Source organism: Amphiura filiformis, chromosome 6 (assembly GCF_039555335.1).
Source record: "Amphiura filiformis chromosome 6, Afil_fr2py, whole genome shotgun sequence".
In the NCBI taxonomy this organism is placed as follows: Eukaryota; Metazoa; Echinodermata; class Ophiuroidea; order Amphilepidida; family Amphiuridae; genus Amphiura; species Amphiura filiformis.
In genome coordinates, this window is record NC_092633.1 from 1,193,797 (window position 1) to 1,212,549 (window position 18,753).

The 18,753-nt window shown below is 38.2% G+C and overlaps 1 protein-coding gene across 1 annotated transcript in view; it reads left to right on the forward strand.

Annotated features, from left to right (window-relative positions):
- LOC140154797 (uncharacterized) overlaps positions 1-18,753 on the forward strand; it is a 54,013-nt gene that overhangs the window by 14,409 nt on the left and 20,851 nt on the right. The window contains exons 5-11 of the mRNA XM_072177375.1: positions 6,097-6,429; positions 7,438-7,560; positions 7,916-8,014; positions 10,166-10,387; positions 13,032-13,175; positions 14,122-14,382; positions 16,391-16,498. Coding sequence (XP_072033476.1) covers positions 6,097-6,429; positions 7,438-7,560; positions 7,916-8,014; positions 10,166-10,387; positions 13,032-13,175; positions 14,122-14,382; positions 16,391-16,498 — 1,290 coding nt within the window. The remainder of the gene's footprint in view (positions 1-6,096; positions 6,430-7,437; positions 7,561-7,915; positions 8,015-10,165; positions 10,388-13,031; positions 13,176-14,121; positions 14,383-16,390; positions 16,499-18,753) is intronic.

Below are 18,753 nucleotides of genomic sequence, written 5' to 3' on the forward strand. Positions count from 1 at the left end.
TTGTCTTCTATGAAGGTTAATGAAAAAATTTAGCGGGGTGCCCCTCGCGAAAGTGTGAGCGGAATCCGTGGGAGCCCAAAATCCAAAATGGCCGCCATCGGCCATTTTAAAATTATTTTTCAATGGTTTGGCCTACAATGCTGTTCAGTATATGTTTTCTGAGGTTTATTGGGTCGAGGAATTCATATCTGATATCTATTTTATGATATTACCAATTTTTGACCTTCAAATCCAAGATGGCCGCCGATTTTCAGCTCAGAAAGGTCAAATTTTCACATTTGTCGTAGAGCGTTCATAATAGGCTCTAATTAAAGTTCTCCTCATGCCGAGTTGAGTGATTGACTCTAAAAACTACCAGTAATAATGATTTGACCTATTTTTGACCTTCAAATCCAAGATGGCCGCCGATTTTCAGCTCAGAAAGGTAAAATTTTCACATTTGTCGTAGAGCCTTCATAATAGGCTCTAATTCAAGCTCTCAACATGCCGAGTTGGGTGATGGACACTAAAAACTACAAGTAATAATGATTTGACCTATTTTTGACCTTCAAATCCAAGATGGCCGCCGATTTTCAACTGATGAGAAAGGTAAAAATTTCAAATTCGTCGTATAGCCTTCATACTATACTCTAATTAGAGCTCTCAGTAGTAGAGTCTTCATAATAGCCTCTAATGAATACCGTACCCCCATTCTGGCATACACATACACCTCCGAACACCTACATAAACATAATATTCATATTCTTTGAATGAGTTTAGTCGTTATTGGTTTCAGGTCTACGTGTGTTTTGCTCTGCACCCTATCAACAGAGAATGAATGCAGCATCAAAGACATTTATATATATTTAGAAAGAAATATTATTCTATGAGACTAGTGCATAGATCACCTATAACACTGCTTGCTTGTTACCTACAGCTAAATCATCCCTTATCAATGTCTACTGAAATGTAGCAATCCGTGTAGGGCCTAAGTCCTATCATACTATTACCCAAGGTAAATATGGTAAATGGGAGAGTTTACAAAAAAAAACGAAAAACTGGTCAGGACTTGACAAATATGGTGATTTTTACAACACTTCTTCATGGAAATATGGGTCTAGAAGTCATTACATGCATCACATGTTACATTATATCTCAATCGCATCTTCAGACAGGATTGAAAAGGCTCAGTATTCAAGTAAACCACCAAGTTCTGAAAGTGATGATGAGACAGAGGGACCATTGGCACCCAAGCGCCCGCGTTCATCTGTGCGTGGACCTCTTCACGAAAAAAATAAATGTGTATGGGTGCATGTGGGGTGTGGATCTGAAGCACCCGAATAGACCACAGGGTTAGCGGTCCATAATCAACACACACTCAGCATGACGCTCCTTTAAGCGCCACACAGTCCTCGTAAAACATGGGGAGCTGAGGGATCGTCTCACACAGCTTGTTGAGTCCACGTCAGCACTGTCAGGTCCTTTCGCAAATGATATCATGTAACAACAAGCCTGTTGGTTGCAGCACGTCAATCACACACAATTAAAGTTAGATGATGTAATGTATCATCAGAATGTGTGTCTCGCAGAGCCAAAAAGTTTAGACAACTTTAGACAAATGGATGGGTTCGATCCTTCACCGAGCACGAAATCCGTTCACGAGACCCTCTTATTTCCCTTTGTTACTCCTGTTGCATTGCCTGTTATAGTATCGATCTTGAAGTCGTCAGTGTTAAAGATAACAATGGCTGGCTTGCTGTCTGCAATCTCCTGCTGGCAGGTTGCCTATGCTTCAACGACCATTAGAGTCCAGTGATCTTAAAATCAGCATAGCTGATGCAGACACGACTCTTGTGTAGAGTTCCACCAGATCTTGACTCCTCGTTATACAAGGAACATTGATGCCCAGGTTGATAACAGTGGTGGTGATCTGTCCAGTGCTGTGATCATGGATGCCAGACTGAGTATGGAATGGTTGAGATCGGCAGTTTTAGCCAAGTCGGCAGTTTTAGCCAAGTCGGCAGCTTTAACTGTTAATTAATCAACTCACAGAACTCTTTGTGTTCTTCAAGATGATCGATATGAGGTGGGCAGGCGGCAGTAGATGTGTCTTTGATCTTCTTAGACAGCCGCTGTGCCAGGTTCTTCTGGAGGATCTGTTCATTACTGATACCAAGTGATGAAATGGCAGCCTCAGTGTCATCACCTCTTCCCCAATATCATAGACCCACTCACCCTTGTTATCTTCTCATTTCGCTCTTTGAAGCCAATTGTCTCTTGATACGCATTAATGCGAATTGAACAGGTCCTTAAACGGATCTTGTGCTTAGTGAAGATGATCGAAAGACCAAATTCTTTACCTCTGCGAGACATCGATTTGTGTGTGATTGACATGGTTCAACCAACAGGCATGGTGATACACTCAATATCAATTTGCGAAAGGATCCGACGGTGCTGACGTGGACTCAACAATCTGTGGGAGACGATCCCCCAGCTACCCATGTTTTACGAGGACTGTGTGGCGCTTAAAGGAGCGCCATGCTGAGTGTGTGTTGATAATGAACAGCTATCTCCGTGGTCTATCCGGGTGCTTCAGATCCACACCACTCATGCACCATACACATTTAGTTTTTTTCGTGAAGAGGTCCACGCACAGATGAACGCGGGCGCTTGGGTGCCAATGGTCCCTCTGTCTCATTGTCACTTTCAGAACTTGGTGGTTTACTTGAATACTGAGCCTTTTCAATCCTGTCTGAAGATGAGATTGAGATATAATGTAACATGTGATGCATGTAATGACTTCTAGACCCATATTTCCATGAGGAGGTGTTGTAAAAATCACCATATTTGTCAAGTCCTGACCAGTTTTTCGTTTTTGTTTGTAAACTCTCCCATTTACCATATTTACCTTGGACAATAGTATGATAGGACTTAGGCCCTACACGGATTGCTACATTTCAGTAGACATTGATAAGGGATGATTTTGCTGTAGGTAACAATCAGGCAGTAACAATCACGCCGTGTTATAGGTGATCTATGCACTAGTCTCATAGAATAATATTTCTTTCTAAATATATATAGGCCTAAATGTCTTTGATGCTGCATTCATTCACGTAGACCTGAAACCAATAACGACTAAACTCATTCAAAGAATAATGTGAATATAATGTATATGTAGGTGTTCGGGGGTGTATGTTTATGACAGAATGGGGGTACGGTATTCATTAGAGGCTATTATGAAGACTCTACTACTCAGAGCTCTAATTAGAGTATATATGAAGGCTAAACGACGAATATGAAATTTTTACCTTTCTCAGCTGAAAATCGGCGGCCATCTTGGATTTGAAGGTCAAAATAGGTCAAATCATTATTACTTGTAGTTTTAAGTGTCCATCACCCAACTCGGCATGTAGAGAGCTTCAATTAGAGCCTATTATGAAGGCTCTACGACAAATGTGAAAATTTGACCTTTCTGAGCTGAAAATCGGCGGCCATCTTGGATTTGAAGGTCAAAAAATAGGTCAAATCATTATTACTGGTAGTTTTTAGAGTCAATTATTCAACTCGACATGAGGAGAACTTTAATTAGAGCCTATTATGAATGCTCTACGACAAATGTGAAAATTTGACCTTTCTGAGCTGAAAATCGGCGGCCATCTTGGATTTGAAGGTCAAAAGTTGGTAATATCATAAAATAGACATCAGATATGAATTCCTCGACCCAAAAAACCTCAGAAAACATATACTGAACAGCATTGTAGGCCAAACCATTGAAAAACAATTTTTAAAATGGCCAATGGCGGCCATTTTGGATTTTGGGCTCCCACGGATTCCGCTCACACTTTCGCGAGGGCACCCCGCTAAATTTTTAATTAACCTTCATAGAAGACAAATCCACTGAAAAACGAACCTTCGCTCTCTACGGTCACGGAATTGCTCTAGATCACCCAACTATAGGCGCAAATACGTTACATTCTTGTGCTCCTTACACGCAGACGGATACTTTTGCATGTCTTGTAGTGAATGTTTAATTTTTGCCTCCTCTATGGTCATGTAGGGGGTTTTATGGTCTTTTTTAGAGTTACTGGGTTTTTGGCAGACAAAATTTTTGAATTCAGCATGCCCGAATTAACCAAAATAATTTGGTTGCCAGCTTTTACGCGAACATGCAGCTTGATGCTTAAATAAGCACATACTAGTATTTCAAAAATAGAACCAGTCTATTATCTGGTCTTTGCCGTTGGTGCGAGAGGCCCAGGGTTCAAATCCCCGCAGGACCAGTTGCTCATCTGGTAAAGGCGGGCAGATAAACCATGATAAAAGATCTCGTTACAATCGGTTCCGATCAGGGTAGTAATACCGATTGATGGCTACACTTACCTGTCCTGCTATACGAACCCCCTTCACCAGATCACTTGTGCCTGGCCGACGTTTCGTCAGCGTTATCTCCTAGATTTCAGCTGTTTTAACATTTAAAATCTAGGTATTAAAATCTAGGTATTAATATCTAGGCATCAAAATCTAGGCATTAAAATCTAGGCATTTAAAACAAAAGAAAAACAAAAAGGTTTTTTTAATCAAAATATATTTAAAAATACTCCTTGTCGCTGATCGTATGTCTCTGCTTATAGGGCAGATTATTGATGGAAAGCGATTTTACATGGGGCTGACTTTCATGTTTCCACAAAAGAGAAAACATCGTATAGAACACACAATTATAGGTGACACAGAGTCATCATGGTCATAGGTGACACAGAACCATCAAAACTGTAAAATAAAATATTTAATTAACGCCAAATCATACAAGACCTGCTGTTCTCAACACTTTCTCTTTTGAATTTTATTGCCCCCCAGCTAGCATGGGTTTATCATTGTCTTTTTTTGCACATTGTCACAATAAAGCCCTTTTCATCCCGATCATGGGCGAAAATAATACCAATTTTTTTGCGCGCACATCATCCAGTAAATCCTTTTGAGGCTCGAAGACATGTACAGTCTCTCTAAAAACAAAAAGATGTATGTTTTGAAAATTTTATTTTGCCCCCCTGACCAAGAAAGCTGGCCACGCCCCTGATACCGTGCAATAACTTGTGAGACTTGATTTGAAAGCAATATATTTATATTCTATTCATTAGAGAAGGAATTTGGAGAAAACCTTCTGATAATTACAAACACTCGCTGAGCAGCAAGACCTTCCCTCTAAGCTTTTAATCTGATAAGGCTTTTAATCTGATAAGCTGATTATCTATTTGTTTTCATGAATTGGAAGACATTCTTTGGTGTAATACTGAGCTCAATCATCTGAAATTACTGGAACGTGAGCCAACCAGGCTGGTGGCTCAGCATAGTATTTTATTAACAGGTTTTCTCCAAATTCGTTTCCTAAAGAACTCACACAACATATGGGAATAATGCCTTCTGCAATTCTGTGCCAGCTCTCTGGAACAAATTACCTGTAAAACTTCGTACTTCACATAGTCTCGCCACTTTTAAATCTAATCTCAAAACCTATTTGTTTCCAAACTAAGATTTTCATTTTCAATTAAGTTGTACATTTTGCTGTAGCCTAAGATGTAGTGTAAGTTGTACTTTTAAGATCATTGTAAAGCGCTTTGTTCATACTTTGCTAAGGCGCTATATAAATTCCGTTTATTGTTATTGTTTGTTTAATATGTCATGAACTTATGGACAATTTAGGCCTATTATAGACATAACTTCACATAAGGCCTGTAAGAGTGACACTGATTAATGATAAGTGTATTGCAGATCTGTTTTTATTATTATTATTATATGTAAAAAGGCTAAAATTGCATTTGTAAATAAGTTTAATCTACTAGTAAAATAAAGCATTACCTATAGTGGAAACAAGAGCAGAGTATTTTAAGTATACCTTCATTAGGTGTGGGGGTGGGGGAGTGGGTGTGTGTGTGTGTGGGGAGGGGGTACAAAAAGTTTAGGTGTATACCAAAAGGGGGTCAAAAATGAGTCCATTAAAAGGGGGCGTTCTAAAAGTTTAACATACAGAGGGGGGTCAAAAAAGTTTTGACATACCAAAATTTTCCAGCACCCCCCCCCCAATCAAAGTATTATTAACATGGAAACGCATTTTCCCCGTAGTTTTGGACGACGGCACTGCCGCCACTACGCACGATGACGGTGGTGGTCCTACTGTAGCAGACGACGATTCCATTGTTGTCAAAAACACCGTGGGTGGTACTGCTTTAGGTGTTCTTAATGACATCGACGGCGGCGGTACTAATGATGCGGGTGGTATTGTAGATGCCGGTACCAATAGCTTCGAGCTTCAGTACACCGAATCATCTGGAATAATTGCCCTAACGAAGGACGGCAACACTGACAGTGTAGATGATAGCGGGACTATTGATGTAAGTCATCTCCTTGTGTCCAGTGGTAACGGCAACTACGCATCCTGGAAAATATGTGGTTTGAGTAAGTATTATTATCAGAGGGATGAGACTAAATTCACGGTTTTTGTATATATTAGCATCGCAAACCTATGGCGACTTTTGCTGGCTTACTCCCCGGGCTTACTCTCAACAAAGTGAGGCAAGGTATCGATCTGTTTTTCAAATCAATCTTACTCGGCCCATGTGATTGAGGTCACCACATAAAGGTGTCTAAGTTTAGCGAATCTAGCCTGTTGAAGTGAGTAAAAACGCCCTGTATTACGGTCATGACGGCCCGATGACCCTTTTTAGGTTCGGCTACCCAATGACCCCCTTTTTCTAGAATTTTATCATCAAAATATCAAAGTAATGCAGAAACGTTAGTTGTATTTTTTGGCAATAATTGAAACAAAAAACATAATTTTCTTCCATATTTTGAAATTTTCTACCTGATTATCCTTTCTTTTTCAAAATTTTATATCCAATGAACTTTTTTTCAAAATTTTATTTTCAATTGCCCTTTTTTCATTTTTTTATACCCAATGACGGCCCCCTTTTTAAAGCATCATTTTACATCGGTAAGGGGGTGCATGAAAAAAGGGGGGAGTACATGTACAAGAATTTTTTTGGCAGGTCAAAAGGAGGAGGGGCAGTACAGAAATATTCAAATGTACAAAATGTCCTGCTCGCTACGCTCGCATGATTACATGAGTAACTTTACAAAACTGACAGTGCGTATTATCTTGTCTTAAAACATTTCGTGATCCACAGCATCATCCACCCCACTTTTATCAAAAAAGTTGAGATTTTAGTACCACTGGAAACCTCTTAGCTGCATAATCATGATAATGTTTATCATGTTTATGTACAAAAAATTTGTTGTAAATTAATTCGTTATGGAGCCTGTACACATGAAAATGGATAACTCGCAAACGCAAAATTGAAGAAGCTTTTTTCGTAGATAGCTGCTGAAAAATATCATAAAAAGAGGATGCTAGGATCACGAAATACTCCTTTAATGATTTGTGTGAATTGTCTTCAACATCTTCAGGTCCTCGAAAGATACCGGCAGTTGCAGCGTATGCCTCAGGAAATGAAGACGGATATCCGCCAGAGAATGCCATCGACGATAACAGATCGCCAATTCGTACACAGGGTTCAACTTTCATATCAAGTAATTCGTTTGTAGTTACATTCTTTTAACGTTAAATAGTAATGTTGTTAAAGCCATAATGTAAGATTTCTGTCTCATTTTAATTTCGTTAATCTTGACTATAAATGGTCAAATTATGTAAGGCAAGTTTTATGACCTTAGGGTAAAATGAAAGAAAGCAACCGCACTATAATCTATTCAGTATACGATGACACATGACCCTGTTCTTTTTTTCATTTGAATAACTATAATTATCTATCACAAAAGGATATTTGCAAGAAGGCAACCAGGGTGTGGATTATGCATGAAGATAAGGTAGTCATGTATCTTTAAAACAAAATGCATTTCAATGTTGCTTCCTTTTTTGTACATCTAGATTCACAGGTAGATCCATGGCTACAAGTAGATCTTGGAAGAGAGTTTGACGTGAAGATGGTTCTTATCTGGCCGATAGAAAACGACGCGACAAGCAATCGTAAGTATTCGCAATCAATTGCGCACAACAACAAGGATCATTACATTTAAAGAATGATGCAATTTTCTTAAAGCAATTAACATGATTTACATTCAGTACGATATTTGGAGTTTTATGGATGAGTTAATTTGTTTGGCACCCTTTGATACGTTACTTGCATGGGCGTCAATCCCGGGGGGACAGGGAGTACGTGCCCCCCCCCCCTCCCGCCATATTGGGCTGCTTCGACCAACAATACCGTGTCTACCCACGTCAGGGGGGCAAAACCGCAAAAAGTGAAAATTTACATAATTTTGGGGGTTTTTTTGGCTCAAAAGTGGGGGGGGGGCGGGGGCAAACTGGGGCCAGAAAAATATTTGGGTGGGGGAAAATTCCCACTTGCCCCCCGTAGCGCCGCCACTGACGAGCAACCGTAAAATAATGGTCATTCATTAAGGGGTGTAATTATAATGTTATATTTTGGCTTTTGGTTTAGGTAAAAACGTTTTAATAACATTAAAATGTCGGGTTATATAAAGGTCATGATAACGTTTTAAAACGTTTTGTATGTAAACACACAACAACAATATTTTTGAATGTTTTCAAAAAATGTTATTGTAAACTATTTTTGCAAACATTTTTGCCAAATATTGTGTCAATACTTAAATAACATTATGCTAAAATATTTGAACCCAGGAAACACAGAAATGTTCTTAAAATGTTTTTTTCAAAACCTTTTAATAACATTTAAATGTCGGGTTATATAAAGGTTATGAAAACGTTTTTAGAACGTTATTGAAAATATTTTGGGCAAACATTTTTCGCAAAATATTTTTCAACCCCAAAATAACATTCTGTTTAGAATGTTTTGTATCAAGTTTTCAAGAATGTTTTTGGAATGTTATTAAAACGTTTTTATACCCTTTATATAACCCGACATTTAAACGTTTTCTGTAAAACATTTTTGTTGGCTGAGCAGTAGATTATCAAAAAATGTTTTTTAAGGTTATGAAAATGTTTTATACTCTTAATATATACCCTTTATAACCCGACATTTAAACGTTTTCTAACAACCTTTTATAACCTTTTGCGAATGATGTCGAAAACGTTTTGTGTTTGCTGGGATGGTAGGTGTTAATTATAAAGACAAATTGATGGAATAGAAAGAGACAAGAAGCAGTCACCTGCCACCACCAAATGCGCGGAGAGTCGCAAGTTGGTAGTTTCGAAACACCCTGGCTACTGCGTTGGTGGTCTTTGTTTTCTTGGTGAATGGCCGTGTCTGCAAGTGTCTAGCACCCGAGGGGTCGGAGGTTCAAAACCACACCAAGCAAAAGAAAGGTTCACAAAGGACATACAGACATATATACTTTGCCTTGAACAGGTGCAGGTGCGCGGCAAACAAAGCCATCAACTCAGTCAGCCTGGATGTCTCGAAACTACCAACTTCCGATCCGACTTGTGGCAGGTCAAAATTAGCAGTACCACGTCACTGAAAACGAATTTTAGATAAACTCTCATCGAATGTCCGGATCACCTGCATCTTAAACCTCAATTGTGTTATTTTTTTCAATACCCCTTTTTGTCATTGTTTTTTATTTCGACAGTGTTAGAATGACCCCATTTTTAGATGCTTCTCATCCAGTGACCCACCTACATGTACCCCCTCCTGACCTCAAATCTCTCACAGAAAGATCCCTATTTTTTTGAATTTCTGTCCACTTAAGCTGGTTTCATACTTTCCTGCCGCTCTGAAGATGATTTTACTTTTACTTTTACTGCGCAATCGCACCAAAACGCTAGCGGTGACCAGCGGCAAGCCGATATATCGATCACTCCACCGCTTTGCCGCGGCGGCAGCACCGCTGGGAGTTGAATTCAAGTCAACTCGGAGCGGTGCCGCTCTGACGTATGAGAACAAAATACGATTTTGGAGCGGTGCTGAGCGGCAAGAGTGGCTTTAAGAGTCATGCCGCTGCCGCTGAGCGGTGTGCCGCTCCGCTTGCAGAAAAGTACAAGCGGCATGATGAAGCGTCATGCCGCTCAGCGGCAAGCGGCAGAAAGTATGAAACCAGCATTACTCCCGTTACTTCGGAAGTTCCCCCACCCACATCCTTATAGTGCAGTGTTCGCAATACTGATGATTCTATTATTATTCATTTTATTTTGTAGCTGATTGGTTGCAGAATGCTGATGTCTATGTTGGGTCATGTCCAGCAAGCAGTGTTACCAATAACAATGTATGTGATAATAATATTCCAAGTGTTACCGGTGACAATGTTGTTGAAGTCAGATGCACTGGTACTAACTATGGCAGATACGTGTACATTCATCAGGACACAACATCTAGCCAACGAATTGCACTTAGTGAAGTGGAAGTTTACGGAGATGACGGTAAGCAATTATTTCTTGTTATCTTTTCCATTATCCATTATCATCCAACATTCTTAATAACTCGCGCGAAACATTTATAAATGACACAAGAATACTGAACATGGAGTTTGGAGCAGAGGTAACCATTTATTGGTAGGGCCTATAAAAGCTCGTATCCATAAACTATAGGAATGAAAATCTCAAATACTGAAATGTTAGGGCCCGGTCATTTGGGCCAGTAGGTCTACGTACCCTCATCAATGTGTACACGCCTAACTCAAACTTTATCAATTTTACACAGTAGGTTATACAGACTATAATAATAAAAATTATACAATTGCAATTTCGATTTTTAGAACAAAATTAAAGAGATCATGGCAACAGTGTTATATGCCGTGGAATCAATAACATCTTGACAAATAGAAAACATTCATTTGGTTTCTTTACTAGTTCGGATTTAAACGCTATGTTCAATTAACTAATTGTCCAGTAAACGAGTTGGGCCACTTTTGACATTTCAAGTTTGCATCGCGTAAAAATTTACTTTCATGATTAGCAATCGAATTTTTGCTTTTCAGACATAAAAATAAAAGGGGTCATGGCGTAAATGTGATATGCAGTAAGATTAGTAATATCTTGGCTAACAGGAAAACCTTACTTGATTTCTTTCATGGTTCAAGTTCAAACTCTATGGCCGATTTTACTTAATCGCCCGAGTTGGACCACTTTTGCCATGTTCGCACCACAGATTATAGAGGTTCCTTCTATAATCTGTGTTCGCACGTATCAAGTTTGTACCGCGTAAAATTAATGAACTTTCATGCATATCGTCGGAGATTTCTGAATAAAATAAAGTTTTTTCATGTTTTGACAGTAAATAAATAATGATATTTATTTCAAATTTATCAATTAAATTACCACTTCAAATACCACATTATTTAAAATGACCAGATAATTCACTCAATTTAGACAATTTTGCTAAACAACAAAGACACTAAAAGTGGCCCAAGCTGTTTTAGGACTACTTACACAATTGGCCATATCTTTGCTTGTAGACCACTGATTTTGTTGAAACAAAGCGTATATAATAGCTTATTAAATTACCTCAGCGCAATCAGTAAGTGACATATTTGCCTAATACTATTTTCTAAATTGTATCAAACTTTTTCCTACCACCTGTATAAAGCATCGCTGAATTCAATCAATCCGATTTACCCCAACTTTTAAATTCGGGTATCCCGTCGGGTATATGTCTTTAAAACACTACTGTATTGCTAATATTAAACGACATTGGACGTGTGGGTATCAAAATGAGTGTAAATAAACCATCGTTCTGTCTATGTTAAATTATTGTAAACACGATTATTAGTTCTTAATGGCTGATTTTACTTACCACAATGCTTGCGTATAAGCATTGATCACTGTGAAATGCAACTTTTCAATTTCGGTATTTTTCTTTAAAACACTATATTGAATATTGAATGACATTGGACAAAATGGTGTATCAACATGCGCGTAAATAAACCTTCATTATTTCTATGTTAAATCTATGTGAATACGACGAATAGTCAGGAAGCTAAATGCGTATTTGTAACGTCTGCGTTACTTCATTAAGGATACGATACATGATTTACCGACAAGTGACTCATTTCGGAATGCGATCATGAATTTTGAAGAAGAAAAAAGTTTCCACAGGCTTCGTTGGGATTCGAACCAGCGATTCGGAACTTCCTTTGATTACGCGTCTAGCGCCTTACCGCTCGACCACGGTGGCAGTTGAATTGAGGAGTGTAATGATAAATGATACATCTCATAATGCCATCTTTAGCCTTTTGTTTACTAAAAAAGACGCGTTTTGTAAAGATAGATTAGCCGTTTTATGCATAAAGAGCACGAACGTTTGGGAAAGGTTTCAAACAAATAATAAAGACACTGATGTGATGATGAAATTGCGTAAGTTGGGAAATATCTGCGTCGCAATGTTTTGTTTTGGTTTTAGGAATTTGACCTTAAAATTTACGACTTCATGACATTATCATTCGAAATCAACAAAAGATATTTCAACAGTATATGGCCTCATTCTTTCTCTAGAATGTTTTGTACATGTATGTGAAATAGCTTCAACAATGGTTCGCTGCATAATGGTAAAAACAGCCTTGACCTAAAAAAGGGCGAGAGGTACCATATTTACCGATTCAGGCTAAATTTAAAATTGATATAAAACGTTTGTTTTTTGATCGATTACAAAAATTAATTTTTGTCATATAAAGAAATTGTGTCTGGCGTGAATTACAGTTTTTTATTCCTAGGGCTCTTTAACTTCTTCAAATAATTTTTTAAATGATAGAGTGAATCCCCTGGCCCACTATAATTACGCACAAAAGATCGAGTCCCCTTCGTCTTGCTGACTTTTGTATCAAATTTTCCGGTTTAGTACTTTGGTGTATTGTCGGGCCTGCAGTGATTTGCACAGGCATTAGGGCCGTGGACCCGCCTTATTCATGTTATTTCAAACAGTGCTCAAACACACACATTCATTAATCTCATATATTTTTAGAAAGCCCACGAACCACGTATTCAGCTTGTTCACAAACCATCACCACATGATTTAATAGCGAATGAAATATGTGAATGCAAATAAATAAATATTTTTGCTTTCTTTTAGTTCCTATAAGTGATCAGGCAACTGTGCAATTTTCTTCATCCACGTTTCAAACGGCAAATGATGAAAGCGCGGCAACTGTTGCAATTACGGCAACTAGATCAACTAGTTCTGGCAGCTCAGCTGGTCTCACTTGCACTACCGTTGGTAAGTCATTCACGTGTGCCACCAAGTCAGGCTGTGAGCTGTGTCTTTATGTCGAAAGCTATGTTTTAAACGTTTCATTAACCCTAACCGAATCAAACATCAAAAACCTCAATTCACAAGCATACATCTTCTTTCTTTCTTTCTTTCTTTCTTTCTTTCGTTCGTTCGTTCGTTCGTTCGTTCGTTCTTTCTTTCTTTCTTTCTCTTTCTTTCTTTCTTTTTCTTTCTTTCTTTCTTTCTTTCTTTCTTTCTTTCTTTCTTTCTTTCTTTCTTTCTTTCTTTCTTTCTTTCTTTCTTTCTTTCTTTCTTTCTTTCTTTCTTTCTTTCTTTCTTTCTTTCTTTCTTCTTTCCTCCCCTCGCCAAAAAGCAATTGGGGTGTTCGGGTTAGTAACACCTTAATTTTCCTTCCAAACCAAACTTAAAAAAACAAACTCGCAGGTATCCCAGGTAAATGCGATTGCGTCATCATACGAACAGTCATAATAATGGCCATGAAAGCTTGGCCGGCCAAGGCAGACTCCCGTGGCAATGTAGGCCCTTACACATGTCTTGCACCCGAGGGGTCGGGGTTCAAAACCACACCGACCAATTTCTCTTCTTCTTTCTTTCTTCCTTCCTTTTTTCTTCCCCCCTTGCCAAAAATGAACTATGTTAGGGTCAAACAAATTTGAATTTCATCGGAAATAGTGCATCTGTCATATATCCGACTCTGATTTTCTCTGTTTACTGCGTTTATGCGTCATTATCATTTACAGCCTTATTGGGCTATTCCAGTTAAAATCTTTACTATCCCTATGAAGACATGACCTTAATCTTCCACACAGTGAGAAAGAATTTCAAATGAGTGACTCCATTTGAAATCTTCACTCCCTCTTCGGGATATTAAAGTTATGTCTGCCATATGAGGTGTATGGATTTCAACTAAAATAGCTCATTTTGTGAACAGATTTCTGCACGGATACGGTCACTACTCCTCCTTACGGAAACCTCGCTGACTTTACGCCGGTTAACTGCGGCAGTAAGCCTAAGACTACTATGTCATGGAGCAGTGGTGAAGGTTCTGGTACTACCAAAACGGTCTCAGTGACGGTTGATAACGATGCTACATGTGAACCAGACGAAACATTCAACGCGTATTTGACTAACGTCAATGGCGGAATCCTGGGTAGTCAAACATGTACTACAGTTACCATTGTTGATGATGACTGTAAGTTCCTTTAAACTGTTAAAACATATTCCTATGATACAAGTACGTAACATATCAGAGCCGTTACCAGGGAGTGTGGGGTATGACGTACCGGGACGACGTACCCCTTCCCAAATGGCAGTCCCTCCAAAGCTCCGCTTGTTTCTACCAAAAAAAGTTGAAAATCAGCCCTTTTTAAGGACAAAATAAGCTAAAATAACAGAAGGTCCGCTGTTTTCAGTAAAAACATTGAAAGTAGCCCTTTTGTTAAGCAAAAATTCACAAAAGACACGCCTCCAATAAATCCGTGTAAGCGTCAGTATTTGTCAGTTTCAAACCTGCGCTCAAATGAGAATATTTGATATTGATTTGAGCTTTTATGGATATCATTTTATAAATCTGAAATGTGTCAAGTTATGGAGCTATTGTCGAAATAGTCAAAGGTCAATGAATTGAGGTCACACTATTCAATATCCACCGATCGGGTCAAATTACATTTCAAATTTTCTCTCTCCATGCAAGGATTCTAAATAATCTATGATCCCAGCAAACACAACAACGTTTTTAAAACGTTTTAAATAAGTTATATTTTGGCTTTTGGTTTAGGTAAAAATGTTTTAATAACATTAAAATGTCGGGTTATATAAAGGTCATGATAACGTTTTAAAACGTTTTGTATGAAAACACACTACAACAATATTTTGAAATGTTTTCAAAAAATGTTATTGTAAACTATTTTTGCAAACATTTTTGCCAAATATTGTGTCAATACTTAAATAACATTAGGTTGAAATATTTGAACCCAGCAAACACAGAAATGTTCTTAAAATGTTTTTTCAAAACCTTTTAATAACATTTAAATGTCGGGTTATATAAAGGTCATGAAAACGTTTTTAAAACGTTATTGAAAATATTTTGGGCAAACATTTTTCGCAAAATATTTTTCAACCCAAAAATAACATTCTGTTTAGAAAGTTTTGTATCAAGTTTTCAAGAATGTTTTTGGAATGTTATTAAAACGTTTTTATACCATTTATATAACCCGACATTTAAACGTTTTCTGTAAAACATTCATGTTTGCTGAGCAGTAGATTATCAAAAAAATGTTTTAAGGTTATGAAAGGTTAATATACCATTTATATAACCCGACATTTAAACGTTTTCTGACAGCCTTTTATAACCTTTTGCGAATGATGTCAAAAACGTTTTGTGTTTGCTGGGATACGCGTATGTGTGCCATATCTGGTTTTCCTGAAATTTGACTATATCAGACTATACAAGCTAGAAGGTAAAGGTAAAGTGATGTCCATTTGTCCCATTTGAGCGCAGGTCTGAGGCTGACTAAATAGGTTTAGGACGCATTTGTAATAACTGGATTGTTTTCATGCTCAAAATGGTGTTTTTGAAAGTAGAAAGTCATGAAAAATTGAAGCTAAAATGAAAATTGGGGTTATAATTGATATATTGATAGGGAAAGTAAGTGAAGCATATTGTTACGTGATGGCCTGTACTCTAAGGGTCAAAGGTCATGTAGGGGTTATTAGGAACCATTTTGTGAAAATAATCTAAATGCTACTTCTGATTCAAATTCCATGCTATGATCACCATAGTATCATGTATCCAAAATATCCCTTACGGATGCAATACAGTGGGCGCAAATGTAGTACATTTTTTAAATGTTCATATCATGACAAACATTTATTGCATTTGATCATCTTCTACTCTTCCCTAGAAAAAATCATTATAATACCAAATCTAAACACCATGCCATGGAATTCACCATATCACGTCCAAGCTCACATTGGGCGCCCCATTCCTTTTTTACGATCACTTTCAGACTCTGAATCACTTTGATGTCAACAGAGGTCATTCAGGTGTTAAAATTTTTAATTTTATCCTATTGGACCCAAACTTGGTTCATTATAGGTTAACTTTATTTCTTAGTCTGCATATTGACGAGTATGTTTGCCTACAAATTCCTGGATTGCAGTAATTGTTAACATGTTTTTAAACGTTTTCCGTTTTACAGCTGTTACGTACGCGTTATCCGCTTCCAGTTTTAGTGTTGCTGAAGGCAGTTCTGAAAACATTGGTGTTAGTCGATCAGGCACTGGAGATATGCAAGCTGGAAGTATAGGTTCGAATATATCTAATGTTCTGTTTACCACCACTCCTAGTTTTTTCTTATTAGCTCTTGTCCTTTTGATGACTTTTGTTGTTTAATGCTCTGCGTGCTAACCATATGCTTCAACATGAAATGTCAAAGTTTTGAGATATTTTCTCAAAATATCAAGGGCTATCTTAAGAACCACTGAACCAATACAAATGCATTTTACATGCTGATTCCAAATATGGTCATGAAAATTTACAATTTTAAAATTTTTGAATTTTTGAATTCTTTAAAAAAAACTTGTCGTCTGCAGTGGACACTCGCGTGTAGAGAGTTAATGCAACACTGGGACAAGTACATCCTATTTACCATTGTTTACCAAATCTTTCTGTTCGTATCTTACTTACACTTCGATGTCATACAGTTAGCCAATACTATATTGGGATATTACATGACTGTGTGTTATGTTTGCAGGATTAAATTTGCATCAACCTTGTTCCAAAAATCCAATGACAAATAAATGTACATGTATACACGGCTAAAATGTAGGGTTGTATCAATGATCAATTGGCAAAGGTATGACGAGTATCAAGATGAATTTTGGTGTTGATGAAAACATGTATATTGCAAACCCGGGGGGGGTCACTCTCACACAAAAGTGCCTCCCACCCGCGTCCGAACACCTCTGAAATGCACCCTTAATGGCGAATTTTCACATAACCAAATTGCACCCCTTAAAGTCATAATGTACGATCTTTTTTCAGAATTTACCTTTATTTTTTTCAAAACAGATTTTTTGGCATATTTGTAATACTTACACATGTTCTAACTTAAATCTATGAGCAAACTGTCAAATTCGTCCTATTTGTAGTAAAACGAGACGATTTTCTGTTGGTCCGACATAAAGTCATAATTTTTTAAGATTATGACTTTATGTCGGCCACGATCGCAAACCGTAGTCTCGTACAAAACTAGCTTGATTACGCTCCCTCCACATGTGGAGGGAGCGTAACCAAACTGGCCGCGTAGGAGACTAACTCTGAGGCCGCACTCGCTGTCCTAATCCAAATAGTGCGAGATGTTTCGAGTGATAGAGGTGAAGTTTATGATGTTGTTTCTTTGCAAATTCCCAATGTTTTTCGCGTCCAAATGTATTGGGAACTTTCATAATGATTGCATATTATCATTTTAGAAGAAAAAAAGAAAAATCTAAAAATTGAAAAAGATCGTACATTAAGGCTTTAATGGCGAAACACATGCAAAATCCTACCCTAAATGGCGTAGCTCATGCAAAATCTATACCCTAAATGGCGTCAACTTGGAAATATCTATATTGATACCCTAAGTGGCGTAAACAGGGAAATGAGCTAATTTGATACCCAAGGTGTCTTTTTGATGTTGCAGACATATAGATAGGCCTACTGAAGAGAACATGCACAAAAGTAACAAGAATCAATTAAAAAGTGGTGATTTTTATCAAATTATTGCAAACTCACTCAAACAATAATATTACTAACCCTAAACGTCTAAGGATTTGGCTGAAAAAGGACCCCTAAATGGCGATGCCTTCTGAAAAAGTACCCCTTTTTCAAAAAGACGTCGACGCCGCTGTGTGGTGAAAAACATACCCTTTTAGACGTTTTTCTTGGACACGGGTGTGTAGCAAGTCAAGTAGTGAGTGACCCCCCCGGGATTGCAAATTGGGTTGAATTTCTGCCCGGATGATCTACAGCGAGCTGGCCTGGCCTAGGAACCATCGAGGAGGGACACGTTACTGCTATTATGATCCAACATGTCTCAGATGCCATTCTTAAGCAGTCAAGTTAGCTCAATCGTGAACATGGTGAAGGCGTTAGATTCCAGTGCATTAATCGGTGTGTGACGATGTGAGCCCCAGTCAGTGCTTGTTCTCGTGGTGTCCTGCTACCAAGAAATGAGATGGGTAAGTTGGTAGTTTCGAGACATCCTGGCTGATTGAGTTGATATTCTTGGTTGGCCGCGCTCCTGTACAAGCCAGTAGTACTGTCCTTCGTGAATGGCCCATTTTCCCCCGTTCACAAAGGCCATAATAGAATAGCTTGAACAGATGCGTGTGAAACAAAGAACACCAACGCAGTAGCTACGGTGTCTCGAAACTACCAACTTGCAACTTTATGCTCATTTCGTGGTAGCAGGCATCAATTGAGTAACTTGAAAGTCTCCTGGACAGTGGCAGTACCACAATTTGTTTCCGGGAGCAGCATGGGGTTAATTCTTTTTTTTTTTTGGTGGCAACTGGCGGA